Genomic DNA, 19,693 nt, shown 5'->3' on the forward strand with positions numbered 1-19,693 from the left:
AGGTAATTGGTATTGCTTAAATGGAAATAAATATGGCAGCCTCCATATACCTCTCACTACAGTTCTCCTTTAAGCCACAACCCTGATCACGCCCCATCATAACCCTAGTCATGCCTACCATAAAGATTTGATAAGAAAAATATGTTGTTTTATAATTCAAACTACACTGGTCCTTTCTATCCTGTTTTTTCCCCCTTCATATTAACATTTTTAAATTAGTAATATATCAATTTAAAGCATGGGAATAAAGTTTAGAGTCAATCAAACACATTTTTTAGTAGATAAATATATATATTTACATAGAAAGAGGGACAAAAGGTCCTGAAAGAGGGACAAATGAGGAGGAAAGAGAGACAGGGGGACAGGGCTCCCAAAGATGGAAGCTCTGGCATATATGGGATACAGCATCAGCATGGTCAGCACTGTCCTGTGATTTTGTCCAGAGTGGCAGCCAGCCGTGCTGTAGAAGAGAAGTACACACAGCACTGGCAAGCGGAACTCTTTGAAGGGTGCGTGTTTCCCGGGAAGCGGAAGTGTTGTGTATGTCAGCGGACAGAGCGTGTGAGGATAGGTGCACCATGGTGAGTTATTGAGCTGAAGGAGAAGGGATAGATGGGGACAGTGGGAGTCGCGTTGCTGTGTCAGTGGGTGATGCGCTCTGTGCTGCCAGTCACCGCAATGCAGCAGCCTCCAGGCTCTGTGGGCTCGCCTCTGTCAGTGCGGCAAATCTCGGGGCACAGTGTACTGGGGATGGGACACCAAGAGATTCCATGTAATTACTTTCAGTTTTAATAAAGACCAAACTTGTCTTCCCTGTAAGCTTCTGTTTCACAGGGAATGAAATAAATAAAAAATAAATAAATAAAACACTATCATAGTGCATCTAATTTGTTTTTTTATGTGGTAGATACATATATATTCCAGTGTCTCCAAAGCTGACACCTTTGTGTCAATAATGGCCCAATATATCAAGTGAACATTCTCTCCCAACTGAATATAAGGCGTCTTTCAGACGGACGGCTGAACTGCGCGATTGGGAACCTGTTCAGTGTCCCGTCTGCCGCCCACGAGTGCCATTTGGGTGTACATAGCTCCCAACTGTCCCTCTTTCGGAGGGACAGTCCCTCTTTGAAAGCCTTGTCCCTCTTTCCTCCTCATTTGTCCCTCTTTCTATGTAAATATATATATTCCTCCACTAAAAAAATGTTTGGCTCTAATTTTATTCCCATCCTTTAAAGTGATATATTACTAATTTTAAAATGTTAATATGAAGGAAAATGAACAAGGATAGAAAGGACCAGTGTGGTTTGAATTATAAAACAAAATATTTTTCTTATAAAATCTGTATAGTATGCGTGACTAGGGTTGTGACGGGATGTGGCAGGGGTGTGATCAGGGGTGTGGCTTAAGTGTCCCTCTTTCTCATCTCAAAAAGTTGGGCGGTATGGGTGTAATTTAAATGCAGCTGAATGGCAGTGTTTGTAACACCATGCATGTCAGCATTTCACACATGTAGGGTAGCGGTGTGGCATAAAACCATGTCGCACCTGAGCACGTCTCCGGCCGCACTCAGATATGACTCCATTAGGAGGGTGCCTGTCTACTGCCAGTGCCCAGCTGCTGCAGGAGACTATTCACTACCTTCAGCTATCTGTCTGAAAGTGCTCTAAGTTGCGTAGTAGTGATCTATTCCACCACCTTATCCTCTTGATCTCATTTCAGCTTAAATCGATTTGAATCACTGATGTTGCATTTTAAAGGTAGAACAACTTGAGAGATAGTCAAAGAGATGCAAATAATCCCATCTTGCATGCAGTTTTCATGCAAATTGTATACAGCTTGAAAATGGGCCATTCCGATGCACATCCTGTTGATTTTGATTGGCTAAAACAATTTACATTTGCTTTATAACATACAGAGGGGCTGCAGCACACAACAGGAAAACCAGTGACAGGGGCTCTTGGTTACGCTTTAACGCGCTTAAGCTCACCAACTGCGCCAAAGTGTCCCCGATCTGGTGAGTCCTACTCTAACCATATAATGTATAGAGTAGGACTCACCAGACCGGGGACACTTTGGCGCAGTTGGTGAGCTTAAGCGCGTTAAAGCGTAACCAAGAGCCCCTGTCACTGTTTTTCCTGTTGTGTGCTGCAGCCCCTCTGTATGTTATATATATTACTTGTGGGGATTGGGGTCTCCACTGCTGCGTGCATACTTTGCAAAAAAATTGCATTAAAAGTTGGTTTGTGCTGCTCACCCCTTGATAATTCATTTGCTTTATAACATTGCAGGCATAGATCCTGTGCGCTTGACAGATTTTTTTTATGAAGGTTACTGTTTAGCACAGGTGAATTCTGCTTGTGAGGTAAGAAATTGCCCTACAATTGGAATTCATGGCCTTCACTAAAAATTTACCCATTTACTGTAACCACCTCCTTAGGTCTACTTTGAGGAGTTTAATCTTTGACCCATAAAAAAGTGGGTTTTCAATTCTGGTGGCTGGAGGCACACTTTTGGGTGTGTGGTTTTTTTGTTTTGTTTTGTTTTTACATTTTATGGAGCATCTATCACTCAGTTGTGCTGCAAATACACCGTCATAGATTAGCACGTGAACTCCTGAAAACACAGCAGTGCACGGTTAGGACATGGTCAAGATGGGAAAATACCTCACAACTACCCATCACCCACAGTAGGCCTCCTGTGTCAAATTCTTGACAAATGCCTGTCAACCACTTTTCACAGCGGTAATACTGATATGATCCCTGTTAATTTATGTAACATATAATTTTAGGCTGTAGGTCTGCTTTAAAGGGGAACTGAAGAGAGAGGTATATGGAGGCTGTCATGTTTATTTCCTTTTAATCAATACCAGTTGCCTGGCAGCCCTGCTGGTCTATTTCTCTGCAGTAGTATCTGATTAAAACCAGAAACAAGCATGCAGCTAGTCTTGTCAGATCAGACTTATAAGTCTGAACCACTGAAACACCTGATCTGCTGCATGCTTGTTCAGGGGCTATGGCTAATAGTATTAGAGGCAGAGGATCAGCAGGGCTGCCAGGCAACTGGTATTGTCTAAAAGGAAATAAACATGACAGCCTCCATATACCTCTCTCTTCAGTTCCCCTTTAAAGAGGAACTCCAGTGAAATTAATGTAATAAAGTGCTTTTTTACAATGATTATGTATAAGTGATTTAGTCAGTTTTTTCCCATTGTAAAATCTTTCCTCTCCCTGATTTACATTCTGACATTTACCACATGGTGATATTTTTACTGCTGGCAGGTGATGTCAGTGGAAGGAGATGCTGCTTGCTTTTTTTGGCAGTTGGACCTAGCATTAAACAGCTGTTATTTCCCACAAGGCAATGAGGTTCACAGACAGGAAATGGGCCATGGTCCTGATATCACACTGTGGGAGGTGTTTCACCACAATATCAGCCATACAGAGTTTGTGAAAAGGAAAAGATTTCTCATGTAAAAGAGGTTATCTGCTACTAATTGGGATGAAGTTCAATTCTTGGTCACGGGTTCTCTTTAAGAGGCAGAGAAAGACAGACTGTTGCGTCCAAGTTTGTTATCATAGTCAAAACAAGCAAAAGTCTTCAGCCCAGAATGTTTCCAGTCACAAGCAGAATCTATTCTGTGGGCTCTATTCATAAACCGTTACCGCAAGTTTTCCGCTCAAAACAGCGGACTTTCCCGACCATTTAGCAAAGTGGGCATTCATAAAAGCTGTTCCCGCATGAAAATCTACAATCCCCCAGCAGAGCGAGAAATTTCCGCCTTCTGCAGTGTTTTTCTAGATTTATCTAGAAAAAAGTAACAAAATGGCCATTCATAAAGATTAGAGGAAGCGGTATGTGGACGGGAAATACCGCTTCCTCGAAGCCTGCGGATTACATACAAGTGAATGGGACAGACCTCCCAGAGAGAGCAGCACACGGAGGGACTCTGCCGGCTTAAGTGTTTCCGCATGCCTTCCGACAGCTTACCGCCAGCCTTCAGCGGGAGATCTCCGCTCTGCTATCGCAGCTGCCAACATTTTTATGAATGCCCACCCAGAAGTCTAAAATACCGCTGCGGTATTTTCCCTCCAGGAGTTTTTTTTGCCACAAATTTTGTATGCATAGAGCCCTTTATGAGCAAGGAGTTCCCTCCCCAAAGCTGAAATACCGTATATCGGCGAAATTACCTTTTTTTATTTTTTTATTTACGATAGTTAGTAGTAGTACTTGACAGTTTTGACTATCTACATATAGGCAGGATTGAAGTGTGTGTGTGTGTGTGTACAAACAATCGCTACATTACTAAACTGTAATTTCAACTGCTCCTATATTATATCAGCCTATCACTTTCATGTTTATCTTACATCTTGATAAATAATATGGAGGTTTTAACCACTTTACCCCCGCGCGTACGTATTTCTCCGCCCCTTTTTCCATCCTTTAACAACCAGGGACGGAGAAATACGTACTTTCCGTGTTCCCGACGCTGTCCGCGCTCCCGCTCGTAAACACTCCGCCCGCCGCTAGTAAACACGCCGCCGCCGCTCGCCCAGAGATCAATGAACGGGAAAATCCATTCCCGTTCGTTGATCTAAGCCCCGCAATGATCCGCTGCTCTCCTATGGGCAGCGCGATCATTGTGAGAAAAAACTCACGTGTCCAGCCTCCTTATATTTCCTCCAAGCTTCCGGAAGGAAGCTTGGAGGTCGCATTAAAACAAAAAGTTACTGTGGCCATCTTGTGGCCAAATAGTAAACTACACCCTACACATTTTTTACATACAAATAAATGACTTTTACACATAAAATTAACTCATTACCTCCCACACTCCCCATTTTTTTTTTTTGTAATTAAAAAATTTTTTAAAAATTTACAATTAAAAAAAAATACATAAATAGTTACCTTAGGGACTGAACTTTTTAAATATTTATGTCAAGAGGGTATAACACTGTTACTTTATAAACTATGGGCTTGTAATTAGGGATGGACGCAAAAATGAAAAAAATGCACCTTTATTTCCACATAAAATATTGGCGCCAAACATTGTGATAGGGACATAATTTAAATGGTTTTATAACCGGGACAAAAGGGCAAATACATTTCATGGGTTTTAATTACAGTAGCATGCATTATTTAAAAACTATAATGGCCGAAAACTGAAAAATAATTATTTTTTTCCCCACGTTTTTCCTATTTTCCCATTAAAACACATTTAGAAAAAAATAATTCTTGGCATAATGTCCCACCTAAAGAAAGCCTAATTGGTGGCGGAAAAAACAAGATATAGTTCATTTCATTGCGATAAGTAATGATAAAGTTATAGACGAATGAATGGAAGGAGCGCTGAAAGGTGAAAATTGCTCTGGTGCTCAGGGGGTAAAACCCCTCAGTGGTGAAGTGGTTAAAGTAAACCTGTGAGAAAAGAAAACAAGAGTTGCATATTAAGAGGGAGGCTTCTCCGATCCTCCAGCAGCCCACCAGTGCTTGCCGGGACACTCTTCTTTTTCATGGCCGCACCATACAGGCTCAATGGCGGCCTGCATAGTAGCATGGAGCTGATCGTGCATGGAGGAAAATGGTTATACACGAGCATCTCTATACTACTACGCCATCACGGGCCGTCATTGCGACCGTGCAAACCTATTTGACAAGGAAGTAAATGGCTAAACTTTAATATCATTGCAAAAGTTTGTTTATTACATGGGAGTGCGTTTTCTGGGATCCATAACTTCATGAAGTTGAGTGTGAGCTGTCTATAGCCAGCTAAATGTTTTCTTCAGGACTGGTTTCAAACTGATCACAAGACCAGACTGCAATAAAACAGACTTGGTTAATTTGGTGCAATATAGTGCAAGCGCTTATGTTCCCACAAGCTTTGCTGATGTGGTGGTATCAGAGAACTTGCAAATTTGGTGGTTTACTGGACTAAATTACTTTGTCTGGAGGTCCTGCTGGTTGGCATAAATGGCCTAATTTACTAAGGTTTTCCTAAATGGAAATGTTTGGAAATCAGGATTCTCATTGCAGGTGTACGCATATAATTGCAATTAAACAATAATTACCCCCCTGTTTTAACAGGAACACAACGCTATGGTACAAGAAAAGTCCTACCACATGTTACGGCTGTGTTGTGCCACATACAGTAAGGTACAGTGGAGAATACAGACAATGAAAAGTATTCTTCCCTGTACCTTTTTGAATGCTTGCGTTTAGCAGTAACTCACTGCAGCAGTGTGTTACCACAACGCTACACGTTACACCGCAATGCTAACATTGCACTGTGAACGTCGCAGAGGCTTATCATTGCTGCGTCGTGTTCCGCATTTTAGTGCCTCCCTAATGTGGCTCTATAATGTCCACTGTGCCTGCATCATTACTGCATGCTTCTTCCTGACAGTTATCGCAGTGGTAGTGCAAGATTTCCCATAGGGTACGCTCATGAGAGCCACAAGAGGCAGCAAGAAGAGTCCGTCAGATGTGTGTATTTAGCCTTATGCTGGGACCACTTCTGCAGAAGAAGCTTGTGGTTTTATGCAGACAACTTTGCGCATTTCGTGCGTTTCCGTTTTTATGCATTAAAGGACTTAGTTGAGTTCCGAATGAACATGCATGTCTCCACAGGAAAACATTGCGTGCAATTTATTTCATGGTGTGAAACAGCACACAAATTTAAAGGGAACCTTAACTGTCAAAAATAAAGTTTCACTTACCTGGGGCTTCTACGTGCAGCTGTCCTGTCTTGCACCATCCTCTACGATCCTCTGTTCCCCTGCCGCCAGCTAGTTTTGTTTTTGGCGGGGCACTGTACCGTGCAGCCCTGGCAATGCGTATCCTTGTTCGCATTGCCGTCTGCAATAGCGTCCTGCGCAGGTAAGTTAAACTCTTTATTTTTGACAGTTAAGGTTCACTTTCGGAGTCTGACAGTTGAAACAAAGGATATTTTTTTTTCTTTTCCTGTGTCCTTCCTATAGTCACTTTAGAGGAGTACTGTATTGAGGTAGGGGGGAAAAGAGTTGAACTTACCCGGGGCTTCTAATAGTCCCCCCGCAGACGTTCTGTGCTTGCGCAGCCACTCACCGATGCTCTGGTCCCGCCTCCAGTTCACTTCCGGAATTTGTGACTTTAAAGTCGGAAAACCACCTCCCTCCCGCTGATGTCACCAGGAGTGTATTGCGCAGGCCCAGTATGGTCTGCGCCTGTGCAGTAAGCTCCTGGTGACGTCAGCCGCAGCAAGGACATGACTACGTAGGCACAGTGGTTTTTCCAACTTAAAGTCTGAAGTTTCAAAAGTTAACTGGAGGCGGTGACCAGAGCATCGGTGAGTGGCTGCGCGAGCACAGGACATCTGCGGGGGACCATTAGAAGCCCCGGGTAAGTTCAACTTTTTTTTTTCCCCTACCCCCCTACAGTATCCCTTTAAACAAGTATGGCCCCTGCTTTTCTCGCCGTTTTCCTCGACTAAACGGATCCTTCCTGCTCTTTTTGCATAAAAATCTGTGTATCTCAGATATCACTGACAAGGTCATTTGTGGTCTGTCATGTGATCACTTGTAACCGTGCATTGTGGTTGCAGGAACTTCTCAACAGGGTACTTCACCGACTCGTCTTACCCTTTCCCTCTCCATAAAACAGAACTGAGAGCTAAGTTGTATTTCTGTACAGTATTCTTTCCAACACTGTTGCCCAAAATTATATCTAATAATTGTTTGAAGCACAATTTTAAAGTGTTCATAGCTTTACAGTCTAGTCTGGATAAGCTTGCACTTTCTGCATTGGCCCAGACACATGCCTGTAACACAGATATTCATGCACATTATACTCTGTGTCAGAAAACTGGAGGCTTACGTGTCCTGATTCTAGCCTGCTTGTCATACGCTTAGATGGGGTACTGGGGGTTACCGGTGCATTTGTTGTATTTGATAACATCTGTGCACGTCATGATGTTACTCCTGGAAGTTTCCTTTTCCCATAGAAAGTCACCCATCGCTGCAGTATTTCCTCTGGATGACAATTCTCCAACGAGAGTCCCAATGAGAGCCAACTCTAGTCTAGAGTGATGGAAACTTTTTAATGCTGCATGGAATCTAAGTTACTTATTTCACAAGTAAGTTACTCACGTTGTATCTAAATATGGTTCTACTTTAAACATTGGTTGGGGGTCTGAGCACAAAGTCACATTGCTGTTATCTCACCAACACTTAGTGGTGTATGACAGCGAAGCAGGGAAAAAGGGCACAAGAGCCCTTACGGAAAAAACGTAGGCGCCATAGGAGCCTATGATAAAAGCTGCGGAAAGGGGGGAGGGTCTTTAGGAGGAAGATTTAGGGTTAGGTGTAACCAGGGGGAGTTAGGTTAGGTTTAGGCACCACCTGTGGGGTTCTTAGGTTAGGCACCACCGGGTGGGGGGGGGGGGGGGTGTCTTATGGTTAGGCATCAATGGGGGGGTCTTAGGGCTAGGCACCACCAGGGAAGAATTATGTGTGAGAGTAGGGTTAGGTTTAGCCATAGTAAAATATTGGTAAATATTGGAATAGTAGAATATCACTAACTTAAGCTATATTTTACTAGCGGCAGTCCCCGCGCCCTTTTTTCCAGGCGCCTTTATTTCATGTTTGCGTATGATAGGCAAGTACATCAGACAGAGCATAGACAGCACTGTCTGATGCGCTCACTTAAATGTCGTGGAGCAGTGCTTTCTGACAACTAACTGCTTCATGCATTTCGGTGCGCAAAGCAGCGCAGTCCCATTCATTGTAATTGGGGTCAGCACTGCTATGTAGGTGCTGTGCAATCCTGCAAACATCCAGCCACTTGTATTGCATAGCAACATGATGTGCTCAGGCCCTTTATTCTTCAACGCAAACCATGATTAGTTTGTCTTTATGTTTATAAAAATTGAGTCATAAGTTTGGGGTTTTTTGTGGTTTACGTAACTATGCACTTGTCTTTTTTTATTTTGTGTCTCCCCAGCACCTGCTCTATAGGGCATCATGTTTTGGGAGGTGCCGTATTTGATACTGAGGAGATTGCGAGCCCGACGTGAACAATTAGAAGAAGAGGAGGAGGAGGAAGAAGAAGAGGAGGAGGAGGAGTACCATTACCAGCCGCCACCACCACAGTATAGACAACGTACCAATAATAGTATTACTAGGAAGCAGTACTTAAGACGACGGAGGAGGAGGAGAATCTTCCCAGCCAGAATCAACCTCTCAGAGATCGATGAGCGTGATATACAGGAGCGATATAGGCTTAACTCTGATTTTATTATGTCTCTTTATGAACTCATCAAGAAAGACCTGATATCCACAACAAAAAGGAGTAATGCGGTTCCAGGGATTGTGAAGTTACTGTGTGCCCTCCATTACTTCACCAGCGGATCATTACAGAGCACCGTGGCTGAGGCTGGTGGGATAACACAAAGCACCTTCAGCCGAGCTCTCTCTGAGGTCATCTCTGCAATCTTGAAGCTACAAGACCAGTTCATAACCTTCCCTAAGAGTGCAGCGGGGCAGCAGCTCATTAAGTCTGGATTCCGAAGCATTGATGGCTTTCCAAATGTCCTGGGTGTATTGGGCTGTACACACATTGCCATCTCTCCCCCCTCTGAAATGGAGCAGACCTACCGTAACAACAAGCACTACCATTCCATCAATGTGCAGCTGGTCTGTGGCCCCGATATGAGGATCCTTGATGTGGTGTCCCAGTTTGCGGGGGCAACGCACAATGCAGACCTGCTGAAGCAATCCAAGATATATGAAAGATTTGAGGAAGGAGAATTTAATGGCTGGCTTCTAGGTTTGTATATTTCAGTGTTTGTAGGAAGAACCCTTAGTCACATGTATGGACCATTACAACATCTTAATAGTAGGTCGATGAGATTCAAATAATTTCCAGTTGATGCTGGATTGTGCAAATTTCTGCAGCTTGAAAATGGACAAATTCAATTTTACCCCAGCAGGATTTAATTGGTTAATTTTCAGGCTGCGTAAATTTGTATACATCATTTGCCTAATACTGCATCAACTCAAAATTATTTGCATCTCACAGACTATCACTACGTAATATCATTACTGTCATGTAAAGACTTGTGACTTTGTGAGCATTTCTCAAAAGAAGATGCTTGTCTGATTGAGGTGAATGTCCCCTCAGTATGAGTGCAGCCATGTTCATCCTAATCTCATAGTTGTATATATAGAACAGTATTAATCCTGATGAGATGCTAATTGCCCCACCTGTGCATGTTTGTGGTTTTATGCAAAACATGTACTGTTGGTGGGCCTTGAGGACAGGGTTGGGGAACTCTGCCTTAAGATAAGTACACGCTTGAAAGAATAATGAAAGATCACAGACCAATTTTACCACCTTCCATGTTGTATAAGAGCCATACCTATACAGTCTATTCTATTAAGTTGAGTACACCCATCAGATAAAAATATTTGCAAGATGCTGTACACATACATGCAAAACATCAGTTCTTGCAAAATGCATTCATAGTCTATGATATATGCAGATCTCATACACTCCTTGTTTAACAGACATTCATCTGCAGATCACACCATCATCTGCAGATCTGAAGATCCATCCTGGTGGATCTGATCTGCCAATGAATGATCATCTGATCTGCAGATATCATAGACCATGAATGCATTTTGCAGATACTGATCTTTTGCATTTGTACAGCCTCTTGCAAAGATTTTTATCTGACAGGTGTATTCCGCTTAATAGAATAGACTGTATAGGTATGGATCTCATACTACCTGGAAGGTGGTAAAATTGGTCTGTGATCTATCATTGATCTTACAAGTGTGTACTTAGCTTTATACTATATAGTGTTAAATTTGGACAGTCAAGATTGCATTATGTATGGCCACCTTTTCTTTAGAGATGCTCAACAATTACGTCCCTTGATTTACAAGTCTACAACCCCATTACAAAGAGAACCGGTTTTTAACTTTTTTTTTTTTTTCCCTCAACCAAAAATGAATTTATTGAAATATGCAAGTCCAACAATAACAGCATATCCAAAAAAGAATCAGCCAAGAGACTGACATGAAATAATGGAAGCAACTGCAACTCTGGGATTCCGATATCGCTACAAATAAAACACAATGGCAGTACAGTGTGATGTTGCGTTGCTTTAGTTCGCACTGTGCTGCCATAGCGATAGCAAGCATTCAGACAGGTACAAGACAGGACTATAGATTGGAGTGTAACTAGTAGCAACCGCAGCTCACAGTCACGTCCACAGAAGCAGAGCAAGCAGGCTAACAGTCACCAGCAAGCATCCACCCAGGCAAGACTACAGGATAGAACGTAACTAATAGCAACTGCAGCCTATAGTTACGTTCCCAGAAACTAGAGTAGCAGGAATACTACCAGTCACCAACGTGGTGATGGCAGAATCCAAGCTATCTGGATAATGGACTTCACTGATCCACCACGGATGCAGCGAACGTCCATCAAGCATGGAACTAGGCAATACATGTGCCTTTTTATTTTCTGTCTAGTGGGAGTTTGCATTAAATGGTTACCAGAATGTTGTAAGCCACTATGCATAGCTCCATATCATTTCTGCAGTGCAGGGGCCCATCTCATGTTAGCTGTAATTGTAGACTGGGGTGTGCCACATTTGCATTAAAGATACTGCTGATTGTGAAAAGTAGAACTCAGAATCTTCTGATCAAGTGGTTGATTTGCAAGGCTTTGATTTGCTGTGATCACTCGCTGTTGCTCTGTCATGCACCATCCCGCCTCCCCTCCACTATAGTCGGCCTCCAAACTGACACCCAGGGGATAAAATCCCAGCAGGTGACAGTCATTTTCTGTGTGTTACGTATGCTCCTTCAGGCTGCAGTACAAGCTTTGCTGTAAGAGATCTCCTGTTAGCAGGTAAAATAAAGGTACCCTACTGAGCCAGCTTATTCCTTTATGGCATTCTGCAGAAGCCACGACAGAAAGAGCACAGCATGTCATTGTCTATAAACTATATGCTTTTATTCTAAAATGTGTGTAAGTATGTGTGGCCCAGTTCACACTCACAATTGCAAAATGTGATTGCAATCGCCTAACAATTGCTATTTTACATTGCTTCTTTCCGTGAAATTTTCAGCGATTACGCTTCGCAATTCTCATTTAAGTGGATGAAAATCGTGATGTGGTCTTTAAACAAAATGCTGCATGCAGCACATCTGTGATCGGCACGTTTGCAATCGCCGCTTTGTGAGTAATCCCATAGGATTACTTGTGCAGCAACGCTTTGCCGATTGCCGGCAATCAGCAAAGCATGAATAGCGCGGACTGAAAGATCCCGAGTGTGAATGAGGCCTTACACATCTGAATTTGAATTTTGTATTATATGGAACATCTGAAATAAAAAACTGAAACTAAATAAACAGTCTCTGTGTTCTTAGCATAGCTGTGAGACTCTGTAGTGATTTTTGATGGGGGCCCATTGATTTGTCTTGCAGGAGATGAAGGTTACGGTGTGAAGCCCTGGCTTCTGACTCCATTTGACAAAGCAAATACAGAGGCAGAGCTCCGATACAACATGTCACACGCTTCTACTTACTCTGTGCTGGAGCGAAGCGCCGAGGTGCTGAAGAGTCGCTTCCGATGTCTGGATAATCCTAATGGAGTTCTGCTCTACAACCCTGAGAAAGTCTGTAAGATTATCCTGGTTTGCTGCATCATCCATAACATCGCCATCATGAAGAGCCTAGATGTGGACATTGCCCTGGACCTGAGACTACCCATCAAAGATGAGTCCATAGAGGATGACACAATGGAAGGAAGTCTACAGAGAGATAAGGTTGTACTGGAGTACTTCTCTGGTAAGCATCAGTTATCTCTTCTACTAAAAAATCACAGCTTCCTGTTACAAAGATCTGAAAATACTAAATTTTTTGTTTTAATACAACAGCTTTATGAGGGAAGGGCTATATCAGAAACAGAATCAAATTTATCTCGCCAAGTACAACGTGAGTTGTACCCGGAATTGGTTTTGGCACAACAGGGTCGGTGGTGGTACATACAGTAGATGCATATAGTAAGAACAGTGAAAATCAGGCATAGAAAATAAAGCATGGACAGAAGCATACATTTAAGCTGAACCCAGAAGAAGGACCAGGGGGGTAATCCGCTGCCGTCGGAGGCACTCAAAACGCTTCTGCAGCGATACTTTGAATCAGATACCCCCTGGTCTAACCCTAGGAGAGAGACAGAGAGAGGAGAGGAAAGAAGAGGAAGAAAGAGAGAGAAATTGAAAGGACAGTGATAAAAGAGAGTCACCTTAGGATTTCTGCATAACCTGATCGATTTGTGAGCGGTTAGTGTCCCTCTAGCTGGCTTTGTCTGGATTACGCCTGCTGCTGAGATTGGTGCCGAAGTTAGGGATTGTGCTGTCCGAGAAGTGGCTGAGGTCGATGCATGGCTCCTGCGGTGAACCTCCATGCGGGGCTGGGCCTGCGTTAGACCTGCAGCTAGGACCAGTCCTGTGCTGGATCTGTAGATGGTGGAGAGCAGCTTGATGGAGTGCAGTGAGGCAGATGGTGGCAGCCAGGTCCTCCGCATGGGTAGCCTAGCCCAGAGGAAGGTGGTGGTTCCAGGCAGAAGGGTCCAGGGTGGTTAGCTGGGGAGGTGTGCAGCCAGCCGCAGCCGCATCTGATGGCCTGAGATTGTGCAGGCAGCTGCGGCAGCATCAGACCTTCTGTGGCGGTGGAGGGGCCTCTGTTCCTTTAAATGTGGCGTCCTCCAGTTCCCTTGGCAGCGGCGGTGTGTCTGCCCACGTGGTTCATCCATGTGGATGCAGGAGCCGGGAAGATCTGGAGTCCTTACTCCTGTTCTGCAGCCAACAGCGGAGTGAGTCGGCTTCGTCCCCCGGCAGCAGCAGTGACTACCTGGCCGGTGGTGTCCTGTCCTGAGTCCTCCACGGAACGGCAGCATAGGCGACAGACCCGCCGCATTCTATACCCGGCCCCTGTGTGTGGACCCTGGGCCAGCCGCGTGAGAGATGGCTGCAGCTCAGCGTCAGACACCAGGAACCGTAGTCCAGCGTGCTCAGGCTCCCCAGGACGAGAAGAGCAAGGGGAGTCCTTCCAACCTCCTAACATAGGTAAGCCATGAGGGCAAGGGGGGAGAGAGGAAAAAAGGGCCGGAGCCCTGCGTGCCGTGGCGACCTATGTCAGAATTCTAGTGGTTTTATTTATGCAGGAAAAAGCTGTCATAAGTGTATGGTTTAAGCTTTAATGTTCTATGCAAAATTTCATTGTAAAGTGAAAAGTTAGAGTACTTTATATTGCTCTGTGACATAGCATATTTCAGGCTGTAAAGCTTAGAAGATTTTAACTTGCAAGCTTGCAGATAATAGACGTACTGGTTACAAAAAGCCAGAGCATTCTTGTTTATGCTAGTGCGTGGCCTTGATAATTAAAGAGGCTTCTGTGTGAAGACAGAGAAGCAAGTTAAACTCACATTACTGCAGTAATTATAAATGCACATAATTATTACACACAGATATTGTTAATCTAAATATTAATGATCAATACAGTCCTTCTAAAGGAAGAAATAGTTATTGTTAAACCCTATATAAAGAATGTATTACTTTGAATTACATGTAAGCTGTATTCTACCCGTGAAAGATGAGACAGTAAAACATTCTCGTAGGATTGTTTTGGTTCTGGAAGAATTGTTGACGTGCTCTAGTCTCAGAAAGCTGATAACACATGATGTTTTGGTAACAAGTTATATAAATATTAAACAAAGAAGTTGTTTTCCCAATTAAAGATCATTCCATGATGCCACCTGGCGGTCTTATGAAATCAACATTATTAATACTGTTTGTTATTTGTTATGAAAGACTGACCTCTGCCGGATGAAATTAGATATTTATTTCTTCATCAGAAAGACAAATATATGGAAAATGATTTTATATTATTAAGATTTAATATGCAATTATTTCTTATATGATTAATTGTTTTAAGAAGAATTATATAATAAGCTTTATATTTAAAGAAGTATATTAGAAGCCCTGTATGTTTCAATAAGCCTTAAATTGCTGAAGGCTCTCACAGGTCTGGTTACAGTGTCAACCTGACCAATCTCATGTCTGGGGAAGTACCAAGACATTCCAACATAATTAGCAGCGAACACTTTATCAGAAATGCGTCATGAATGACATTGTTTAGTCTCCATGTCTGGGTCAGCCAACAGACAAGATGGCTGTTGACGTCCATTTTTAATTACGTGCGTCAGAAATGACCTAAAGAAAATGTCAAGCACTCCAAATGACGTTAATTCCCACAAGATAAGGTAATTAAGAATTTATAAACAATAATATTGTGACTTAGGTAATAAAAACATGATAAAGCATTGACGCACGAAAGCTTTAGCTAATCAGAGCCTGGGATTCAGGGAAAGTCCAGATTAGGCAGCCATATTGCCTCCAACCCCTATAAAAGTAGGGCCTGAAAGCTCATAGTTTGCAGAAGCCCAGCAATCTCCTGAGAAGACACATGAGGCAGAAACTACCTTCCCACAAGTGGTTCTAGATGCTGAAGAGATGACAGAGAAGGGGTAATATGCTTAATATTCTGGTGATTTACTTTATTAATTTTTCAGCATTAAGTTTTATTAAGATGTTAGCAAGAAGTTTTTTAGAAGCTATTTTTTATGCTATTTCTTTAAGAAGATTACTACAAGTTTTACACAGCTACTAGATACATAGCTATTGATACAGATGAGACTACTTTTGATCTTATTCTACATAACACAACTGTTATATTACTTTTTGAATGTACTTAGAAGATTGATAATTGCTTGGCTATAAAGCCTTGATGAGATGGAATACTGTTATAAGGAAACACTACTTGGAACTGTTCATATTTTGTATATATGCTGTATGATAAGCAAATACAATTTTTTTATATAAAATCATATACTGAGTGCTCCGATTCATTTCAAGGTATACCGTCAATCTATAATTACTGTTATAGAGGGTGCAGACCCCACTATGCCGGATTTATATGATAGCAACGCTTTAAGGGCTGGTCCTTTACTGAGTTAGCAATCATGAAAAAGGCAAAAACCGCTCAGGTTTTTGACACCTACACCGGCGCCATCTTAGCTTTTTTACTGATGCAAGATAAGTGTAAAACCTAACACCTGGTTGTAGCAAACAGTATCATTTGTTCTGATTTTTAATGGCCAACAAAGTTTCCTAAATCCAAACAATACTTTTTATGTGTCTTTTTGTGGGTCAGGGAGTTTTTGGGAAACAACCTTTGATGGTTGCTTGGAGATCTATACAAAAGTGCAGGGCAAGAAAGTGTTCTATCGATCACTCTATCCACGTCAGTGCATTTAAAGTATGCTTGGAAGTAATTATGCAAATGTCTTTTTGAGGAATCTACACTTTAAGGTGCGATAGTAAATGCATGACCTCAGCACATGAATGCCGCCCTGAAGTTATCGAATGATATAAAATCTATAGTTGCTAGACAAAGAATTTGATACACTAGTGATTTGACCAGCTGACTTTCCCACTGTGGCAAGGTTACCCTGGTCACCACCCCTTAGAATTAATCCAGCAGTGGTAGAGAGAACAGATGACACAACAATGTGGAAGGCAGAAACCAGGTACACTCAGTCAGGGCAGGCAGCAGGCAGGTGTAGTTGATAAAAGGGCTGAGGTCAGGGCAGGCAGAGGTTTTATTAGAAATGAGATGACTATATGAATTTGGTGCACTGCACATGAGCACGCATAGTTGAATTGAGCACCACACGTGTGCACATGACTCCAGCCATGAGTAAACCAATGGCTGGTGGCACTGGAAAAAGCAGACAGCTCACACCATTTGATAGTATCTTCATACAAGAAAAAAATAAGTTGCAATAAATGATTATATCAAAGGTTGATTGGATTGTTTAACTAGCACCTGTATTAGTAAATCTGCCTAAACACCTCAGGCCTTAATTCTTCAGTGGGCCTTTCCTCTTCTCTCAGAGCACGTTTAACCTCCTTAGCGGTAATCCCGAGTCAGGCTTGGGATGGAAATCCGCAGCTCAGAGCATTAATCCCGTGCCTGTGTGTAAGTTAAATGCAGCGCCCCCCTTGTTTTTAGGGTCTAAAAGCTTGTGAGAAAATTGAACGGCTTTTAGACCCTAAATCTGGAATTAATCATAATGCCAGGGAGGTTAAAGAAGCTGTTGTCTGGTTTTCATGTACTTTGATAAATCTGAAAATGACTCTTACTGAATAAAGGGTGGTAACCCTCAGAGCTAGTTCAGTGCTCAGTTGTGTTGCAGAATATCTTTGCATGCCAACTCGCTGCCCATACACTTCTATAGGGCTGTTCACATTACTGCATTTTAACTGATCATATAATTCTAACTCTGCATGCAGGCTTTGTATTAAAGTCTGTGTTCAGTCTCCATTGCAGTTCACAGCCATTATAACACATGCGTTATTCAACTGACCACTGTGAACCCAGCTTAAGGGGCAAAAGTATTCGGCCCCCTTGAAGTTTTCCACATTTTGTCACATTACTGTCACAAACACGAGTCAATTTTATTGGAATTCCACATGAAAGACCAACACAAAGTGGTGTACATGTGAGAAGTGGAACGAAAATCATACATGATTCCAAACATTTTTTACAAATCAATAACTGCAAAGTGGGGTGGCTGTGTGTAATCTAATGTCAGTACAAATACAGCTGCTCTGCGACGGCCTCAGAGGTTGTCTAAGAGAATCTTGGGAGCAAAAACACCATGAAGTCCAAAGAACACACCAGACAGGTCAGGGCTCAAGTTATTGAGAAATTTAAAGCAGGCTTAGGCTACAAAAAGATTTCCAAAGCCTTGAACATCCCACGGAGCACTGTTCAAGCGATCATTCAGAAATGGAAGGAGTATGGCACAACTGTAAACCTACCAAGACACGGCCGTCCCCCTAAACTCACAGGCTAAACTTGGAGAGCGCTGATCAGAAATGCAGTCAAGAGGTCCATGGTGACTCTCTGGACGAGCTGCAGAGATCTACAGCTCAAGTGGGGGAATCTGTCCATAGGACAACTATTAGTCATGCACTGCACAAAGTTGGCTCTTATGGAAGAGTGACAAGAGGAAAGCCATTGTTAACAGAAAAGCATAAGAAGTCCCGTTTGCAGTTTCCCACAAGCCATGTGGGAGACACAGCAAACATGTGTAAGAAGGTGCTCTGGTCAGATGAGACCAAAATTTAACTTTTTGGCCAAAATGCAAAACGCTATGTGTGGCGGAAAACTAACACTGCACATCACTCAGAACACACCATCCCAACTGTCATGTCATGTCAATATGATGGTAGCAGCATCATGCTCTGGGGGTGCTTCTCTTCAGCAGGGACAGGGAAGCTGGTCAGAGTTGATGGGAAGATGGATGGAGCCAAATACAGGGCAATCTTGGAAGAAAACCTCTTGGAGTCTGCAAAAGACTTGAGACTGGGGCGGAGGTTCGCCTTCCAGCAGGCCAACGACCCTAAACATGAAGCCAGGGCAACAATGGAATGGTTTAAAACAAAACATATCCATGTGTTAGAATGGCCCAGTCAAAGTCCAGATCTAAATCCAATCGAGAATCTGTGGCAAGATCTGAAAACTGCTGTTTACAAACGCTGTCCATCTAATCTGACTGAGCAGGAGCTGTTTTGCACAGAAGAATGGGCAAGGATTTCAGTCTCTAGATGTGCAAAGCTGGTAGAGACATACCCTACAAGACCGGCAGCTGTAATTGCAGCAAAAGGTGGTTCTACAAAGTATTGACTCAGGGGGCTGAATAATTACACACACCCCACTTTGCAGTTATTTATTTGTAAAAAAAATGTTTGGTATCATGTATGATTTTCGTTCCACTTCTCACGTGTACACCACTTTGTATTGGTCTTTCACGTGGAATTCCAATAAAATTGATTCAGGTTTGTGGCAGTAATGTGACAAAATGTGGAAAACTTCAAGGGGGCCGAATACTTTTGCAAGCCACTGTATATACACACGGTGGTTGTTCCCATATCACCTTCCAATATAAAATGAGTGAACCAACTCAATGATGTGTCAGTCCTCCTAGGGTTGGTCAGATGGGCTCTCGGCCACTGACATACCAACAATATGTATTTGTAGTATCACTGATATAACAGATATTCCCAATTAAATAACTAGGCTTTTAGACCAGAATTGTTTTATATAAAAATGTGTTCTTGTACTTCTATACAAAAATTACATAGAATAGGGTTATAACAATTATTCAAATAACACAAAAATATATAACAGCATTGGTCATCTGAAGTAAATGACATTAAAATCATTTTGTACCAAACCTCTTATTGCTCTACTGAGTGAGGAAGAGCTGTGCTAAGCCATAAGCCATGCGATATAGAATGCTTCTAAGAGTGTGTCCCCCTTCCAGACCTTTTGAGCTCATATTTGTACACAGGTTTTTTACTGGTATATAAAATACACAGGATTCTCAGGGAATCAACATTGGAAATTCCTACATGAAGATATGCCTGGCCTAAAATTTGAGCCGAGATTGAATGTGCTAAGCTACAAGGTGTACCATCTGTACTGTCTAAAAAGCAAATGTATGAAGAAGAGTTTCTATTGAGTAATCTAGTTCATGCTAAGAAGACTAACTATTACTTTCGTTTACACCAAGAAGC

The 19,693-nt window shown here is 42.5% G+C and overlaps 1 protein-coding gene across 2 annotated transcripts in view; it reads left to right on the forward strand.

Annotated features, from left to right (window-relative positions):
• The first annotated feature begins 514 nt into the window (after positions 1-514).
• MTERF4 (mitochondrial transcription termination factor 4) overlaps positions 515-19,693 on the forward strand; it is a 35,339-nt gene continuing 16,160 nt past the window's right edge. The window contains exons 1-4 of one of the 2 annotated variants that reach the window (XM_068280631.1): positions 515-581; positions 7,976-8,107; positions 8,974-9,798; positions 12,471-12,833. In XM_068280631.1, coding sequence (XP_068136732.1) covers positions 8,994-9,798; positions 12,471-12,833 — 1,168 coding nt within the window. In that variant the 5' untranslated portion in view covers positions 515-581; positions 7,976-8,107; positions 8,974-8,993. The remainder of the gene's footprint in view (positions 582-7,975; positions 8,108-8,973; positions 9,799-12,470; positions 12,834-19,693) is intronic. The other variant, XM_068280632.1, reaches the window with a different exon arrangement.

The sequence above is a fragment of the Hyperolius riggenbachi genome, chromosome 4, assembly GCF_040937935.1.
Source record: "Hyperolius riggenbachi isolate aHypRig1 chromosome 4, aHypRig1.pri, whole genome shotgun sequence".
Taxonomy (NCBI): domain Eukaryota; kingdom Metazoa; phylum Chordata; class Amphibia; order Anura; family Hyperoliidae; genus Hyperolius; species Hyperolius riggenbachi.